This window comes from Dysidea avara, chromosome 7, assembly GCF_963678975.1.
Source record: "Dysidea avara chromosome 7, odDysAvar1.4, whole genome shotgun sequence".
Classification (NCBI taxonomy): domain Eukaryota; kingdom Metazoa; phylum Porifera; class Demospongiae; order Dictyoceratida; family Dysideidae; genus Dysidea; species Dysidea avara.
In genome coordinates, this window is record NC_089278.1 from 32,204,915 (window position 1) to 32,224,174 (window position 19,260).

At 38.3% G+C, this 19,260-nt stretch overlaps 1 protein-coding gene across 1 annotated transcript in view; it reads left to right on the top strand.

Moving 5' to 3' along the window:
• LOC136261181 (uncharacterized) overlaps window positions 1-19,260 on the top strand; it is a 156,029-nt gene that overhangs the window by 82,952 nt on the left and 53,817 nt on the right. Inside the window, exon 7 of the mRNA XM_066055154.1 lies at window positions 263-568. Coding sequence (XP_065911226.1) covers window positions 263-568 — 306 coding nt within the window. The remainder of the gene's footprint in view (window positions 1-262; window positions 569-19,260) is intronic.

The following is a 19,260-nucleotide window of genomic DNA, read 5'->3' on the forward strand; positions in this document are numbered from 1 at the left end:
GTTGCAGTTGATTATTATTGGTCACTATCTTCATTGTTAACCTTGTGAATGAAATCATCACAACATAGTGAGATATTTCAGTGAAATTATTGCTACCTTTATGACTTGTAAAGACCCAAGTTCCCCCATTTCTGTTATGATGGAGCCTTTAACAAATGAAGTTGTTTAAAGATAATAAAATGGTCACTTTGCTGCTAATGTTATATAATTATCCTCATTATTTATCAAATTTCTAGTGATATGGTGTGTTATTAAATTATAGTTCGTCTTGTTAATGGACCAACCAGATATGAAGGTAGAGTGGAGGTGTATCACAATGGTGAATGGGGTACAGTGTGTGATAATGGATGGGACTTGAATGATGCACAAGTTGTATGCAGTGAACTGGATCTTGGTAAAGCAGTTAATCCTAGACACTCTGCATACTATGGACAGGGTAGTGGTCCTATCTGGCTTCATTATCTACAATGTGTTGGTAATGAACAAACAATTGGATACTGTACACACTTAGGATGGGGAAATCATTATTGTTATCATAGTGAAGATGCTGGTGTGAAATGTAGTAGAGGTATGTGTTTATTTTGCATTATCTTTATTACACATTATTGATGTTGAATTTATCCCTGTGTTTACATTATACAATACATCTAAAACACATGCCATTAGTGAGTTTGTTATTGTGACATAAAATGGTGGTTGTATGTTGCTTCATTTGGCCTCCTGCCTTGCCACTGTGGTCAGGCTGGCAGGACAAAAACTTGAGTTTCAGTAACTTTAAAAAAAATTAATATCCATTGTTTTCTTGCTTTTAATGCTTATTGATGTTATTGGACTAATATTATTTGATTTTTGTCATGTAAGATGTCTCTAGAATGATTTTTAAAGGCAGCATTTTTAATTAGGTGGTGCACATTACTTTTGATCCCTGCTTATGATCATAACTTTGAACTGAAATTACTGTTGACTTCAAATATATGGAAACAAAGTTGTTTCTTCAACAAACAAGACCTTTAATTTGAAACCATGCTGTAATGGTGTAAAGTAATACCTCGAGTATATAAAGTCAGACAAGAATGATGAATTTTCAATATAAAAATGGTCATAAAAGTCACCAAAAGTCAAATATACGATGGAAAAATGAATGCCATTGGAAGCGCAGTCTATGTGCCGAGTAAATGCTTTTCTCACAAAGTGCACAAAATCACTGTATTTGTGTGCTATGCAGCTCAACTAAAAGCCATAATAGTACATTTTATCACTACTTCACTCTGAGTTCGTTAATAGCAATTAACATGTTAGCCATGTTACTGGAATTTAGATGAAGCTAATGTCCTTGAGTTAGTGTTCCTTATTGTCATGAAAGTGAATAAAATTCTTACACTCGTATGTTACATTGTGATTACTCTTTAGTAAGCAACACATCTGTTTTCTTCTTTTGTCACCACTCATATCTGGAATAAATTTTAATTTTCTCACATATTACTACTATGTTAATGCTCCCATACATTTCTGTGCATGCAGTACCTTTTCTGGAATACTGTTCTGGTAAATCAATTTAATGTGTAGCTACACAAATACTGTTAGATTAAGTCTAAACAAAGTTAATGGAGGGAGATAATTGTGCATGCTTGTGTGGTAACATCAAAGCTAGCAAACATGGGAGAATATATAAAGGCTATGCACTGTGTATGTAGGATATCTGCACCACAGTGCTAAAGGTAGTAGGTATTAATTGGAAAACATAATGGACACATGTGCAAAAAATATGTGTGTATGGGTTGTATTAACTGTGTAGCCAATGGAATAAAACTCTGTCCCTTCCCAAACTCCACCCCCTAGGATTAGGAGACTACATTGGAAAATAGTGTGTACAAACCAATTACATTTCTATAAGAATGATAATAAAATAAACAAACAGACTTTATAAATTTATGGTGTGGGGTTATGGGATTAATTCTATCAGGGGAGGAAATTCTCTTTGAAGGGAGTCTTGTGTGGTAAGACTCCAGCCCAGTTTTTTTTCCAAACCAAGAGTAGCTCTTCCATCCCAAGACCTGTTGCGGGAGATCAAGTCACCGCTGGGTGTGGGATTTTTTTCTGCATTCTTCAACATTATAGTTACATGTTTCAGACTCCCTGTATTCACAGGCTTCTCATAGCCTTCTCACAGGTCCCTAGTGGGGTAGCATTTAATAAAACTAGTTTGAGATGTGATAGTGCAGGGTTTCATTAGGATTGTTAGGATGACCTAGAAATCCACGTGGTTTCAAAGTCGGGAACCCCCAGGTATTTCACCCCCAAGTCTCAGGTCATCCAGGTCCACCGGGTTACATTTTGTCCAGGTCGTCCGGGGCTGATCTGCTTTACAGGTTATCTGGGCCCGACCCTGATTAGATGACATGTGAAATGAATAATATTATATAATTTAGTTTGATGATGTTAACATGTCATAGTCTAGTCATGTTGCAAACCAGGTACTTTTGTGAGCCATTTTAGTGACTAGTGACCAGGTTTCAATGCTGTAATCATCTGCAATTATAATGTTCTTATGATCTAACTCTTCTGTGACCTGTTTGTGTAGATGTTGTCGTAACATACCGTATATCAATTAAATTTGGCGGTGAATTAAATTTGGCGAATTGGCGATTCGTCACTAAACCGCCAAATTTAAATTTCATCAATATTATTTTCAAACCTTCGGTCAAGCAGTTGTTGAGACACTGCTGAAACTGATAGGTTCGTGTGGCTTACTAGTCTGGTGACAGCCGCATTCAGTACCTGTGCAGATGGAATGTAATTAAATTTGAAAATACGCGCGAAGCACTTTTTTATGATGAACAAGGTGTATAAAAGACAATTACAAGCAATTATTACAACTACATAAACTACAGCTAGCTACAGTGGGAAAACTATTACTAGGGGAAAAGGGGATTGTCATCATCATCCGAGCCCTGAAGGGCCCAGCATAGATATTCGAATATCTATGGGCCCAGTACCTCAAGATCATCTTAGCATTGTTGGACCACAGTTGCACAGACAGTTGTTGCAGCAAGTTCTTTCTAGCAACTTTCCGAGGGACACCGCTGCGAGGAGTGGTACGGTCAGCTATATTCTGTAAAGTTTTTATAGCAAAAGGTGTCCAAACTCCAAATGTTTCCACAACTAATGGAATGAAATCTGACCCCACCTTCTCCACAGCTGCCAAATGCTTCTCATCCTTGGCAACCTCTCCAGCAGCAGCAGCCACCCCAGCACATGAAGCACAGGAGGAGATAAAAGCAGGCTGAGTGGTGCAGCGTATGGAGACATCGAAGTAAGCTGGACGACCATGCTGGAAGTCAGGATGAAAAGCATCGCCAGGACACAACCCATCATCATAAGAAGCTCTCTGTTCCTTAAGAACCCCAGGGTGATCCTGTGAAAGGGCATTATAAATGATGTTTACCAGAGCATCATGTCGATGTATTCTCTTTGGGCCTTGAGAGCAACCTAACAGATGGTCGCCATAGTTATCGATGGTAGAAAGACAGATACACAAAGCAGAGAGCGGAAGCAAAGAAACACCCAACCATATACATAATCCAATAACAAATTCAGGCCCAGGGATAGCCAAACCCAGACTGACTCGAGGAATAACTTTGAGCCAGCCACTACTTGTGCCAGAAGGGTGTGACAAAGCAGTCAAACGAGCTTGATCGCGAATGCCAAAGGATGCAAATAAGTCATCAAATAAATGTTTGTCTAATGTAGCTTGCAGGTCCTTCTGAGAGGCTGAAAAAAGCAAATGACCACTGGAAATACCCGATTCAGAAAGTAAGGTAGCAGCATCCTCCTCATTAGGGAAACTGAGCTGATTCGCGAAACACTTGGACAATTTCCGGTAACAGAGCGCGACAGCCACTCTACTTGCACTTGAATGACGTCTGTTTTCTCTACAAACCCTTACGTTTGTGCTGGTTGTAGAAAAGACATAAGAAGCTCGCCATAATCAGTGGCCAAATCGGAATAACGTCATAGAATGGTGTTAATTGGTCACTAAGCGATCTGATTGGACGCACCAGTTTTTCGTAAGGCTGGCACAAGTACTGAATGAGGCTGTCACCAGACCCTCGCGTTACGTGCGCGGGTCGGCTACGCCAGACTAGTGGCTTACTGACTAGACTAGAACTCATACTCAATTAGTGGGCGTGGCTCCACGTAAGCTTTCAGACAGCAGCAAACATGGGCCAGTACCGTAGGCGGTGAAAGTTACGCGTGGGAAAAGTTTCGCGAATTGCACTCTACTTTGTATACCGGCGTAAAAGTTCCGCAATGCTGATTTAGCATACTAATTTATTAGTATTAGTATTAGTATTATTAATTACCGGTAAAGGTACTGCCTGTATACTGGGTCAACACAAAATTTGTACAATCATAAGATGGCTATACAAAAATAAATCTAAAATTAGCTAAGTGAGAATCTAACAATGATTTAAAACAATTAATTGAACTAGCATTTACAACATAGTCAGGTAAGCCATTCCAGTCATTGAGAATCCTATTAAAAAAATAATCAGATCTACATTTTAATCTTGAAAATGATTTAAATGACTTAAATTGATGTCCCCTTGTGATGGTATTAGTGTAAGTGAAGAAGTTGTGAAAGTCTGAACTATTACTGTACAAATACAAGCATGTAGGAGCTAACCGGCGTAAAAGTTTCGCAATAGCTACTGCATTCGCGAAACTTTTCCCACGCGTAACTTTCCCCGCCTACGGTATGCCTATAGACAGCAAATAATTCTGAAAGTGGGTGTGGCCACAATATTGGAGTACAGTAGGCGTCTATGGAAGCAGGACCCGAATATTCTTTAAAGCGAGTCAGTACAGCATCGTACTTACGCCATTCGCCAATTTTTCAGTGAGAGCATTTCGCCAAATTAAAATTTCTCCAACTGCAATTTTATAGCAAATCGCCAAATATTCGTTTCGCCAATATTTGTTGTCATACGGTATAGTTTAAAATGCTTTATGCTATATAAAAAGACTACATCATTTATTTTGTTGAACACAAAGGAAAGACTTTATACCAAGCTTTGTCAGCACTTTCATTAGCATAAAATGCATTGTGAAGTTATTCATTAGGTGAAACAAAAGGAATGGTTTTCATCTATGCAATATTGCATGTATAACAGAATATCTCATCTGATAGTTAATGATCTACATCTCCTGCTGAGTTTTGTCAATATCATTTTATTGTAGTGCTTGCTACAGTAACCATGTTTGCTAAGGAATTTTGGACACTGGTTAAGGCAATATAGTCACCTGTGCAGCTATAGTCATGTAGTCATCTAACTTATTGCTAACTAATTAACTAGCAAGGTATCATGAAGGTACTGATAGCCTATAAATGAAGTATATCAAAGTGGTGACCATTTCTTGGCTGATATTGCATCTTCATCGGCCATTTTTTGCCACATACCGTAAATCGGGAAATTTTCATTCAAGATAATTTAGTTATAAAATAAATTTGATGTGTTTTATTTTCACGGACAGCCCAAGCTATGCAAAATTTACCAGTGAATATTTCTGTACAGCAAATAATGAAACATGTAGCTATTCACCTTGATACTGTATTTGCGGTCAGCACACTGTCGGGTTTAGAAGCTAGCACCGTAGTAGTCACTTTGCGTTTCATGTGCCAGAAGTGAGCGTGCAACTGATACAACAAAAGTTGATAATGGGTACCTGTTGTATGATGAATATGCAATTCATGCCAGGCTGTGACAAAGCTATACGTCAGCCTCGACCAAAACTTATTCTGGAACCCTTATGGTAGGCCATCATTCTTCCATCTCCAACAGCGTACTCATTCCTCAAGTGTTTCGACAGTTTGATCTCCAAAACTGAATATTTTGCAAGCAGAAAATATTCAAGAGCAAAAATATTTCGCGTAATTTATTTTCATTGGTTGAAGCAAACACTAAATATTCTTACTGTCGAATATTTGACCTGCAGTTCGATTCCTGGGGGTGGAGGGATTTTTTTCCTTACTTTGGCCCCTTTTCTGTTACACCTTTTCAGCTATAAGTCACTAAGTCTAAGTCCTTGAAATTAGGTTAGGTAATCCTAAGGCTGCAGCACATGTTGCTGCAGACCTTCAGTGCTGGTCACTGTAAAGCATTAATACAATAAATACTTTAGGATTAAGGAAGAAAATCCATCCCTCCTGGAGGAGACTGAGTGTGGCCCCGACTAGACATTGGGTGACCTGCAGTTCGATTCCTGGGGGTGGAGGGATTTTTTTCCTTACTTTGGCCCCTTTTCTGTTACACCTTTTCAGCTATAAGTCACTAAGTCTAAGTCCTTGAAATTAGGTTAGGTAATCCTAAGGCTGCAGCACATGTTGCTGCAGACCTTCAGTGCTGGTCACTGTAAAGCATTAATACAAAAAAAAAATACAATACAATTTCCTGATCTACGGTACTTTCAGCTGTTTTGGCCATATATATATAGACTACTATTATAATGTGTCTTGACCGTGTTACTATTTACATCAATACAATTTCACTTGTAGTTCGTCTTGCTAATGGACCAACCAGATATGAAGGTAGAGTGGAGGTGTATCACAATGGTGAATGGGGTACAGTGTGTGATGATGGATGGGACTTGAATGATGCACAAGTTGTATGCAATGAACTGGATCTTGGTAAAGCAGTTGATGCTAGACACTCTGCATACTATGGACAGGGTAGTGGTCCTATCTGGCTTGATGATCTACATTGTGTCGGTAATGAACAAATAATTGGAGACTGTACACATTCAGGATGGGGGAGACATTACTGCTATCATAGTGAAGATGCTAGTGTGAAATGTAGTCCCCCTGTAGGTAAGTTGTTTTTGGTTAAAACACTTTCACACATTCACACAGTGTAGTCATTGTCATAATGTGGCTGTGTGTGTTGTATATAACATTATTAATTTGAAAACGAAAGTATGAACTATGTATACTGTAACATGAGACAAGATGGAATCTAAATCCCTTGATGACTACAATTAATTTTTCAATGCAAAAAATATATATTTTTTCTCTCATAGCAATACTAATCTTCCCATTGTTTCAGACCGGATTTGCGAAAAGGGGTCTTCCACAAACGTACAATTTACTAACTTTGACAAATAATAACAAAAGATTGGGAAACACTATTGACTTGTAATTTGGTTAGTATTGAGTACCAACATAGCTAAATGGTGAGAAAATGTCAGGGTTGTATTATAGCTGAATATGGTCTCCGAAGTTCATAGATTGGATGTGTGTGGAAAACCCCTTTTCGCAAGTCTGGTGACATATTATGTAAAGATCTTATTGTTTTTAGATTTTTTGTATAGCATGTCACTGGTGGGTACAGGGGACTTGAATTGCAACACCACAACAATTGCAGAAACTAACTTCACCAGAATACATAAATCTGATAGAACTACCTTGTGAAATACATTTTAAGGGTGTGTTCACAACACTTTGTTTACTGTTACAACTGATATCCAGTTGGTTGTCTATGATTTCCCAATGCACACAAAATGTGACTGGATCTGGGAAAACCGGTCTTATCGCCATGTCAGCAGATTCAATTGAACACAAAGCTGTGTGAATAAACTGTCTAATTTCACAATCAAAATCTGCTAGACTTGAGTGGCATACTTTTACTGGCTGCTTTTTCCAAGCACAGTGGTGATCCCTACATATGGTGTGGGGCCTTAATAGAGCCTGGGGATGGCCATATGTGACTATACAGCTCCATGGTGTTGAATAAAGACTTGTGCCGTGAATTTCCTTTACCTGGATGACCCATAACTTGGCCTAATTCATCCCTACCCCTTCCTTTTCAATTTTTAAATAGCTTCTTGCCCTCTTTCCAAGCCCCCCACCATCCCCATTTGGAGCTCACCTGATACAGTCAATATCGGTTTAAAGGCTATCTAAAATGGCATGAAACTTAGCTGTTGGCTACTTGCACAGTGGATGCTCTGGAAGGTAAGGAATTGGTGTAGAAGTTTGAAAATTTGGTACACATAGCTTCATCCATTGGCGAGCTACAACATACTAAGTACCTAAAGCCGTCATTTCTCAATACTTTTAAATAGGTGATAATAGCTACTGGTTTTCCCAGACTGGGTCACATATCATGTGCATAAATAGCAATTATCAATGAGATTACCATTAGGTCAACAATTATCAATACCTTGTTTCCTTTTCCCTAGATACCTCTGAACTGGTGATGGTGGGAGTTTATTATTAATCAAAATTCATTGTTTACAAATAATGTAGCTAAAAATGAAATATTTGTATAATGTGTAAATATGCACCCCTGTAGCTATATGTGTGCGCAAGAGATAATGTTCACAGCATAAGTTTGCTAATTTGTTCAAGGAGGGTTATTTTTTTGTAGTTGACCTCTCTACCGGGTGACTTGTTTGTTGCTAAACTCTCTACAGAGTGGCTTGTTACTAGCTGAACGTTCCAATAGAGTAACCTACTATAGTGCTGAATACTGTAGAAAGAGGGTGACTGTACTATTTGAGTATCTTGTTCACACTCTTGCTACAGATAGTTAGATTTTGTATTGTAACTCGGTGAGTTTTATTTTGGTTTTTCTATACTTGTGCAAAGATTTTCAATGATGATTATTCCATCTACATACTGGTTTTCAGCTCACACTTCTAAGTAGTGTTGTGAACCAGTATAGAAAAACCAGTTATTAACTGACATTGTCTAGGTCAAACCAATTATTGACTAAGAAGCCTTTGAACCAGTTTTGCCCACCCACTTGGTAAACCATAAATTACCCCTGCTGACAAGTGTTAACATCATAACATAACCTCAAAGAATGTGTAAATATGTGATTGTAATAAATGTTATTGTAAGGCAGGATATTGATACAGGGGTGGATCCAGAGTTTGGAAAAGAGGGGGTGCACTTTGCTAGAAAAAAAAGGTCACAGCAATAATGGCTACCCTTTACCAAATGTATTTACTATTAAGATCCTTATTCATAGCTTCATAGTTAAGCTACACTGCCTCATGAACACTGTGACTGCTTTATTAGAGTGACTCCTCTATTAGAGTATCTCGATCTTGTATGCAAATTTTTTTTGAAAGGGATGAAGGAAGGCCCCCCTTGGATCCACCACTGTGGTGTTCACTTTGGTACATAATGGTTGAGCACCACTATGTATGCTAATCTACAATCAGACAATAACCGGTCAATTCCAATTATTCACCTTCCCATAACCAGTTTTAGTAAACTCTGCAGGTTCACAGCACTACTTCTAAGCAGTTTACCTGGTAGGCATGAAAACTAATAGTTTTTTATTCTTGAAACTCGACTGCATAATTGTGACACAAGTTGGGTTTTGTGTCATATCTCCATAGTCTTTATCATGATTTCTTTCAAACCACAAAAAGACACTCCTACGATGGTTACTCCATCTACATAGCAATTTTCAACTCAACCCTTTAAGCTTGTCTTTTAAGGGTTTCTCTACTTTAACTTTTTTTACTGTTACGATATGTAATGGAATCTGATGCCACTCTATCAGAAACTGTGGATACTGTGATTTGTTCAGTCATTAATGTTGCTTGTCAGTTTAACCCGGTCAGTAGGTCTTACCCTGTTGTGAGCGGGTTGCCACCATCAACAGATGGTGGTTGTTTTGGTAGGTGTGCAGGGTTCCATGAATTCTCCTGTTAATTCTCAAATAGGCCCCTTTTAAACAATTTTACATGATGTATACAGCATGTTTTACTACAAAGGCTTGGAGGTAGGAATGCTTGGGGATTCTAACATTCTCTGAAGCCACAAGAATTTCTGCATGCCACACCTTTCCTAATAGAAACCCTGCACTGTCACACCCTGAGCTAGCCTCAAGATGGAAAAGATAAGGCAAAAGGGGGGGGGGGGGGGGGGGGGATTTACTAAGCTCTCTGCTGGGACTGTCTGTGGTGCATGCTTCACCTCCCCACACCCCCGTTAATTTAATTTTTATTGGGCAATACATTACATTAAACCCCACCCAACAATCCCTTTGTGATTATTGTCTTCTAAAATACTAATATGAGATAGTTGGTAGAGGGGAGTGGTGTGGGTGGGACAAGATTCACTATGCCATGTAGCACCATGTGTTCTAACACCTCTCCATGCGCCTTTTTCTTGTAACGCATGTGCAATGTTATTCTCCAATTATTGCCAACCCTTCTCACGTGTGTGCCTTCCCAATCTTCCCTCTAGTCATGGTGGAGCTTCGAGTTAGTCACTATCATAATACACTCATGCATGCTCAACTGCAACATTAACCTAGTTTAACTAGTTAAACTCCATTTATCAACAACAGACCCAGGGAGTAAGCTACTCTACAGGACAAAGAGAACTCCATTTAGTAATGAGAAAGTTAGCACCTTTACGCTATTGGCATGCAGAAGTTCTACGAGAATAATCAGTGATAACTCAAAGATGGTTGACTGGATTCCAACCAAATTTTGTACTGAGATTCACGAGCCCTTTAAGTGTGCTAAATTTTACATGATTGTGTATTATGGTGTATTTTGCAAAGTGTACAAAATGAAGAAAAAAATTTTTAAAACAAAGAAATTAACTTTGGTCGCTCGTATCATGTAGACTTCTCTACCTGGTGGGCACTTCTGTAGCAAATTTAATTCCAATTGGAAAAAGGATCATGAAATCATGTTTTCTTTCTTCCTGTCAATATACTCACACTGTGGTGCACTGGCTTCTTGGGCTGCATGACACACTACTGTGTGTCTTGACAAACAAGTTTAAAGAAAAACTTGGAAGTTTACAAGCTAGTAGGGACCATTACAATGCACCAAGGTGAATCGTCATCTGAAGAGTAAATTTAATTGTTGGTTTAGCCACGCTGGCTTAATTGTTACTTATCACACAGTATGGTAGTATTGTATATTAGAGATCATGGAGGTTTACACTTTCTCACAGAAAATATGGGCAATTGGAAACAGTACCAGAAACGGAAAGTGGAAATGGAAAATGGAAATGGTCAGATTGTCATATAAATGTACCCTAGAATAAAATCCTTGTTTAGTGGCCACCTCTTAAAGACCACCTTCTTCTTATAAAGACCATCTCCATACAATGACCACATCATTGTAATTGGATCTATGAATAAGGATCTGTGAGAAAGATGGTTAACACATACTGACCTTAAAAACCACTTCATGGTCACCTTTTATAAAGACCACCTTCTTTACAAAGACCACCTCTTCACATTGTAGGTTCCAAAAATTTATTTCATGGCTTAACAAAGCAGCTAGGTCAGCTAAGAAAGACTAGGATCTTAAGGTTATAGACATACGAGACCTCATTTGTAACCGGATTTTGGAAAATCAACCATGTGGGTGCATTTTGACATCTAAAATATTTAATGATCAAATAAAATGATTTAGTGTATAAATCTGCTTGTTAGTGATTATAAGCCATTCTCAATGCCTTAAAGTACAAGAAAAATCTTGAAATATATTTTAAACTGTACCTTCCCCTTAATAGTAACTCACTAAACATGAAAATTCTAATTATTTCATGTGCGCTCATATGGGTGATTTTCCAAAATTTGGTCACATTTTTTGATACAGTAGGTTGTAGTGTACTAGCTACATTTCACTTGCATGGACTATTTTTGCATGACACATCTGGTACAAACTAAGCGATGATGGTAGACGACTTGAGTGAAGTGTGGACCAAAATATGGGATTTTTGAAGAGCAAATTTTTCGAGGTTGAGCAATGTTGCCTAATATAAAATTTTTTTTTGTGGATATGCAAACACTCCCAAAATGTATTAGACTATATGGAGGTCTAAATATTTCAAGAATAAGATTTGGCTGGTAACCTTCTAAACCATGAAATCTGTGAAAATTTCCCTTGAACTATATGGTATTACCATATAAAGAGGTGGTCTTTATAAAAGGTGACCATGATCATCTAGTATGCCTTAGCTATCTATAGAACCAAATTACAATGTGGTCTTTGTATAGAGGTGGTCTTTTAGTGGTGCATATACTAAGTGAAGTTTTATTCTAGGACAAGTATACGGAAAAATTTGGAATTTTCAACTAGAGTAGGGACCATAGCACATCGATAAAAAGTACTGAAACAAGTTGGAGTAGTCCATGATATTAAATCATAGTAAAACAATAAGAAGTATTATATCGCTACTGTGCATTTCCATTGTTTGTTAACTTTTTTTGTAAATAATTTTATTATGAATGGTGAAACCACGCATACTGCATCTGAAATGGCACCGCGCGCCCCAGCTATATCAATTATTGTCTGAAAAGTGAAGTATCCATTATGCTTGGTTGTCAGCTATGTTCAACCCGTTACACAGCAATACGAATCAAAACTTTTCCAGAAGCACCTCTACAATCTACGTATACCAAAAGAAATAGTGCCGCGCCCCAATTTTATTAATTATCGCCTGAAAAGTGAAGTATCCATTGTGCTTGGCTGTCGGCTATGTTCATCCGTTACACAGCAATACAAATCAAGAACTGTTTGAAAAGTGCCTTTGCAATCAAAATAGCCACTACAAAAAGTACAAACAATTTCCATTTCGAAGGGAAGCCATCGTGTGCTTGCACCAAATCGACACCTTTCCCTGTCAGCAAAGATGAATGGGACACAAAGGAGGACACTGGAAAGTCCATGAAGAATGCATTGTACATACTGCGGTATGCCAAAAGGCACCTGTCGGGCCGAAGCAATGTCGAACAGTGAAAAAATCAAGCCCGTAGCCCTAGCCATTATCAAGTTACACTTGTCTGAAGGCATCAGTCTGTTACTTACTTACTTACTTAGTTACTTACTTACTTACTTACTTACTTACTTACTTACTTACTTACTTACTTACTTACTTACTTACTTACTTACTTACTTACTTACTTACTTACTTACTTACTTACTTACTCTTCCTTTCTTACTTACTTACTTACTTACTCAGTCAGTAGAAAATTCCATCGAATAAAATGTTTTTAAAATTCCGTAGCAACTTGTTGAAAGCGTTTCAAGGTCAATCTGAAAGCTTGTTTGGGCTTAGTTTTACCTCATCAATACTGCCTCATCGTTGTCAGGGAAAATTGAGACTGGTTTTGTGTGATTTTATTTTGAGGGCCACGCCTACTGCTTTGTGGTTCCTACTATACAGTTACTATCGTACTATATGATACACATATACAATGATTTGACCATTTCCGTTTTCCAGTTTCCATTTCCACTGTTTCTAATTGCCCCAAAAATAATTATTGACCAGAAACCAGCCTCACAATACCTTCATGGGGGCCTTGGTAGTATTGGTTAAGTATCATCAAGCCCAAAAGTGCCTTTGGTATGACCTGAAATGCTTCCAATAGGTTACTACTACAGTGGAGTTTTTTTACTGACTGACAGATAGCTTGACTGATACTTTCAGACAAGTGTAACTTGATAATGGCTATATATAGGGCTACTATGTGAAACACACATTAACAATTCATTGATTATACCTTCTGACACTCATCATGACCTTATAGAATCATTGTGTCCACTGACTTACGTATCTATAGAGAATATTACGACCTGATATCATCTAAAGCTTATAAAACACCTAGATTGCTCCAATGTGTGTTTAGCCGTACAATTGACGATCTCTAAGATGAGACCTCTTTACTGAGCACTAGCAAGATCTCAACTACTTTACTTATTGCTGTTCCATTATACCATCTCTATCTTCTTTGTGATATCTCCGAATGCAGCACAGAGTCACTAAATCTTTTCCCAGCAACTATGTACATTTCTAAATACACAATCTGGCTCTGTAGTTACAACTAATGTGTACTAATGATCTCTGTGACATACTTTTCTTCATTTAAATTTTCATCAGACTACTTTATTGATAGTCAGAGTTACAAATTTTGTCACCACTCCACAACATCTGCTAGCAATAAACTTATTAACATACAGCTAACAAACAGCAACTTTTAGTGTAAAGCATCAATTATCGACATACAAAGAAGCAAACAGTGTAACTGCATAGGTGAATATCACAGAAGCGAAACTTTGCACCAAGAGATACCCTAAAAGTGCCTCTACCAAATACTCGCATTTCAACCACATTCCTGGATTATTTTTAACGGAGTTATATGCATTTAAACTCACAAAGGCGATTCTCAATTATTGGCACGTATATTTTATTATCTGCACCCATTAAGAGTAATGCTTTAAATATCAGCATTCCTCACACATATATGCCCTATAATTTTGAAAAAATACTTGCACACACCGCACCTTTCACTTAACCATCCCTAAAAAGAATTCACAATAATACTATGAATACTTAAAGCACACCATGTAATTATGCTTACATATGCAATGACTGTTATAAGACGCAATATGGACAGATAAGCTTTCCATGCCTGTCTATCAATACTTCTATGTAGCAATCTTCATGGGCTCATTACTGACACACACACACACACACACACACACACACACACACACACACACACACACACACACACACACACACACACACACACACACACACACACACACACACACACACACACACACTTTACCCACTGAAAACCTGTCTCTTCAACTTGGTCCTCTTCATATGTAGAGACGCACACACAGCATTGGTTGCAATTTTCCATTAAGTTGAATCTTCCTGCTGACCTAGTTGGGCAAGTAGACTCAATTTCATTGTCATTGTTATCATCATTATTGTCATCATTTTCATAGTCTGATGTCACCTGTCCCTTGTCAACATTATTCACAACATTGTTTACTTTCTGCAGGACCTGGATACTTCTTTACTCCTAGCAGTTTTCTTTTCCTTTTAACAGCCTCTTCTTTTCTTTTTCAGTTACTTCTGCTTTATTTTCTAGCTGCTTCTTCTTTCTCCATTTTTCTCTGCTCTCTAGAAACCTTCCATGCTTCTTTCTACAGTACTTTCTTTTCTTCATGTTCAAAGATAATTTTAGCATACTCCTCACTAGTGAGAATCCTTGCACTAGTCATACAACACTAGAAATGGATTGCTTTTTGGCTTCACTGGCACATACTGCACCAAGTTCTTACTAATGTGCTTCAAATTGCCTTCATTCTCAGGAGGAGAAGGCACACAGATTGCTCACTCTGACCGGTTGCTCTGGTGGATAATCTTCTACATGGAATATCATGTCTTGCATCTCTAACCATGTATTATCTGTAGGGGCAGCAGAGACACCTTTACTTAGGAGGGGGGGGTCTAGCTTGGTGATGCCATGGCCTAGTTGAAAGTCAAAGACAAAAAAAAAGGGGTAACTACCTGCTGACAATAGCTGCCCTCCACCCCTCCTTATTTATAACTACATACGTAGCTTGCTACACTGTTTCTCTGAAGAATACTCTGACTGCTCTATTAGAGTATCTCGATCTTGACTGCTCTATTAGAGCATTGATGCTATTGAGCTGGGCTCTCAATGGCAGCTATAGATATATTTAGGAAGGCTAAGCACCTATATAATCTTTTACAGCCCCCTTGCCCCCCTCTCCCTTCTCTGCCACCCCTGATTATCTGCAGGTACTGAAAACATGTCAACACCTTGCATATCAGTATGCTCTATATGACATACTTTTGCTTGCCCCATAATCAAGTGCTTTGGGGTTAAATGGGTATATACCACTCTTTCTAAATCCAGACACTATCATTGTGGGTATCATGGCATTGTTTCATACCCCATGTAAAAGAGGTGAAAAGGCGTACTTGGTGATTACTTTACCTTTGCACAAACCTATGCCAAGCATCATACCAATGTTTTCTTTAATGATTTTTATTTATTATTATTATATATTTATAGAACTTTACGTGGGCGAAATCAAAGGAAAAAGTGTACTTTAAATTTCATAAAGTACACTCTCAGCTGGCCAACTGCTTCATCGACCACAAAGAGTGCTGTATTGCTCCGCAAAGAGTGCTTTATTGAATGAATAAAGCACTCTTTGTGGGCAATAAAGCACAGTTACCCACGTGCTTAGTGTAGGCTAATAGCCTATGGGGCTCACGCCAGTACGACTAATCACCCAAGCCGGTGAAGGCTGATAGCCTCGCCACGCTGAGTGATCAATCACCCCAGCCAATACGAGTTCTACGACTGCATTGCTTTTATAGACATACCTAAATGCTTCGATGATGGGTGGGAGAAGGTAACGTTGCTGTTACGTTTGTTAATGTAAACGGACAAGTCCTGGAGATATCACGGAAATACTTCCACCATATGACTAACAATAGAATCGATTGTGGGTAGCGAGCAAAACCTGCCAAAAGACACAATGGACGTCTACCATGCCAAACTATGGTGAACTACGTGTGAGTTACTTTGTTAAACTGGTTTGTGTGTGTTCAGGCTGCTAATAGTTCGCGCAATGTGTGTTAATTACGAGTTCTAGTGTATGGTGAAGCTACACTGACAAGTAGAAAGTTTCATAAATCATTTAAAGCATAGCCTTGCTCGTGCTATATGAAGAATAAAGTACTCGACGCTTGGCTTCAATGCTAATAAAGCACGAGGCAAAGCTGAGTGCTTTATTAGCATCGAAGCCAAGCGTCGAGTACTTTATTCTTCATATAGCACGAGCAAGGCTATGCTTTAAATGATTTATGAAACTTTTACCATATTCAGTAGAAGTGGGAAGAGATACACCTAGGCCCCCAAAGTGAACAGGTAGAGAAAACAATTGTTGCTCCAATTCAGAAACTTCACAGCCAAATACAGATGGTAAAAAAATCAGTTAGCAGGAGAAGCCAGATCCAGGAATAGGGATTGGCAGTCTGGCATTACGTACTGAAGGCATGTCCATGACCTCCTTTATTTATTCGTTATTTGACTTTACAGCACAAGTGCTCCTACAGCCTGTTTAAGGTTGTTACATAAAGTATGTTTGAAATGGTGGAGAAAGGAGAAAAAATCCATGAACTGGACCTATGAACCTGCAGCCATCCGATTAATGCTCAAACGCTTGGTTTTTAAATTTACACTAGCATCAAGAGGCTAACTTTTATGCATAGTATGTGGTGGTAGACACATCATTATCACACCATTATCATGAGTAAATTTGATTGTTTCATGTTGATAATGTGTAATGTGGCCATCCAACACTAGCAACAATGGTCTTCCTGCTACTGCATGCTTTAAGAGATGTTTAACCAGCTATCCTATAAATAACCTGGTGTCTACCCACCCTGTATCACTCAAGCCACATCATGTGCTAGGGATTTCCCCTTTCATCCATTCATAGTTACTTTTTGCATCAAGTATCCCATATGGGGTATGGCATGTCCAGTGACACTGACACACTTTATCACTGTAACCTGACTTCTGTTGCCTGATTTTCTACAACATACCTTCTTTTGTCCTCTCTTGGCAATTACCTTGAGTGGCTGATATCCAATGGTATGACAGTTTCATCTATATTGTATGTCTAGCTCGGACTACTTAACAGCTTCTGCTTGATAAAATCTTTTAACATTGCAAAGTACTCTGTCATTGTTTCTTCATTATACATCCTTACGTAGCAACATTTTCAGCTATGGTTATAATACCTGTTTTCTACTCTTTTCTTATCCACTCTCTGCTGTATCAACCAAAAATCCAGCAAATTCAAATTCTTCTTTTCTTGTTAGATAAAGCTTGGGACCAGGTTTTGTACCGTGGACAGCTCTCTCAGATATCCTATCTCCTAATGCTTGTCGTGGTATGCCAAATAGTTTTGCTGCCTCAGTCATCTTCAAATGTCCGTGCTGAACTGCATCAATGGCTGAAAACATATCTTGATCTCTTCATTTAACTGGTGCCAAATCTATTGTTAATGTAGCTGTAGCAGACAAAAAAAACTGTGGTCAACCTCCACATGTCTTCCCACCTTGTGCAGTTCCTTGAGAATTCTGTTATACCTAACAGGCTTAACATTAGTGCTCTATAATGTGTTAAGTGGAGTTTAACTTGTTAAACAAAGTTAATGGAGGAAGATAATTTGCATGTGTTTTGTGTAGTAACAGATTACAGCTAGCAAGCATTAGAGAGTACATACATAGGTATGTAGCACACCTGCATCACAATGCTAGATGTAGTATAGAACAGTACAGTAGGTATTAATTGGAAAACATCATGAATGCATGCGTAGGAAAAATACCTCATGTATGGGTTATTCCAAATGTGTAACCAGGTGAAATGAAAGGAAGTTTCTCCTGGATGTGAATTGCACACATAATGAGTGGTTACATTACTTGGCTTGTCCATTTTCGTTTGTGAACAGTTTTCCAGTATGCAGGTAAACTGTATTTGAATATTCAGTGCAGTGGCAATACGACTGGACAACAATTACATATAAAATAATACACTGTACTACAAGAACATAACAAGGAAAGCCTTCACCTGTTGTGGTTATCAATGTTAGCACTACCCACGGAGCCGTCTTGTACTTTTATTACAGTCTTAAGGAACAGTATAAAATATATTCTGGAGGCCCAGCTACAACTATTATCATGTCTCACAAACGAAGGTGAACACCCAAAGTCCCTGTCTGGCCATTAGTTTAACATGGAGACAGTGAGCATTTTCTTTCAAATCATCTGCTGGGTAAACTGGAGCAATAATGTACACATACACATGCAATGTATAGCATGGTAGTTTATAGACCATTCCAGTATGGCAGAGATTTTATACGTATGTCACACACATACATTGCACACCTAGATGGGATGTATACATGTACATTTGTAGAAAAATCTTAGTCTGACCACCATAATCAGTACATAAAGGTCACTCCATATGTACCTACATAAATACTTAACACTACATATTGATACCTGCAATCTGAGGGCCTATTCAACATGTCCACCTAATTTGATGCTAATAAGCCAAAATGCACATACACACACACTCTTTGAGTGTAGAATAAGGTACATGCTGCATTACCGATCTGTGTCACTGACAAACCCTCCAGATGGGGTGCACACACTATGTAGAATTCTGGTGGTAATTTTGTATGCAAAATGTGTATAGTTTAAAATTTACACATTATGCGCTACTATGTAGTATTATACAATGCGAAAAAGAAAAGTCTGGAACACTGCTGCACACAGTTAATGTTATTGGGCATCACAGAGTATCGTCATCAATGTGTACATAATACAGAGTGGCACAGAATAGTAGAAGTTCTTATAGTGTGTACAAA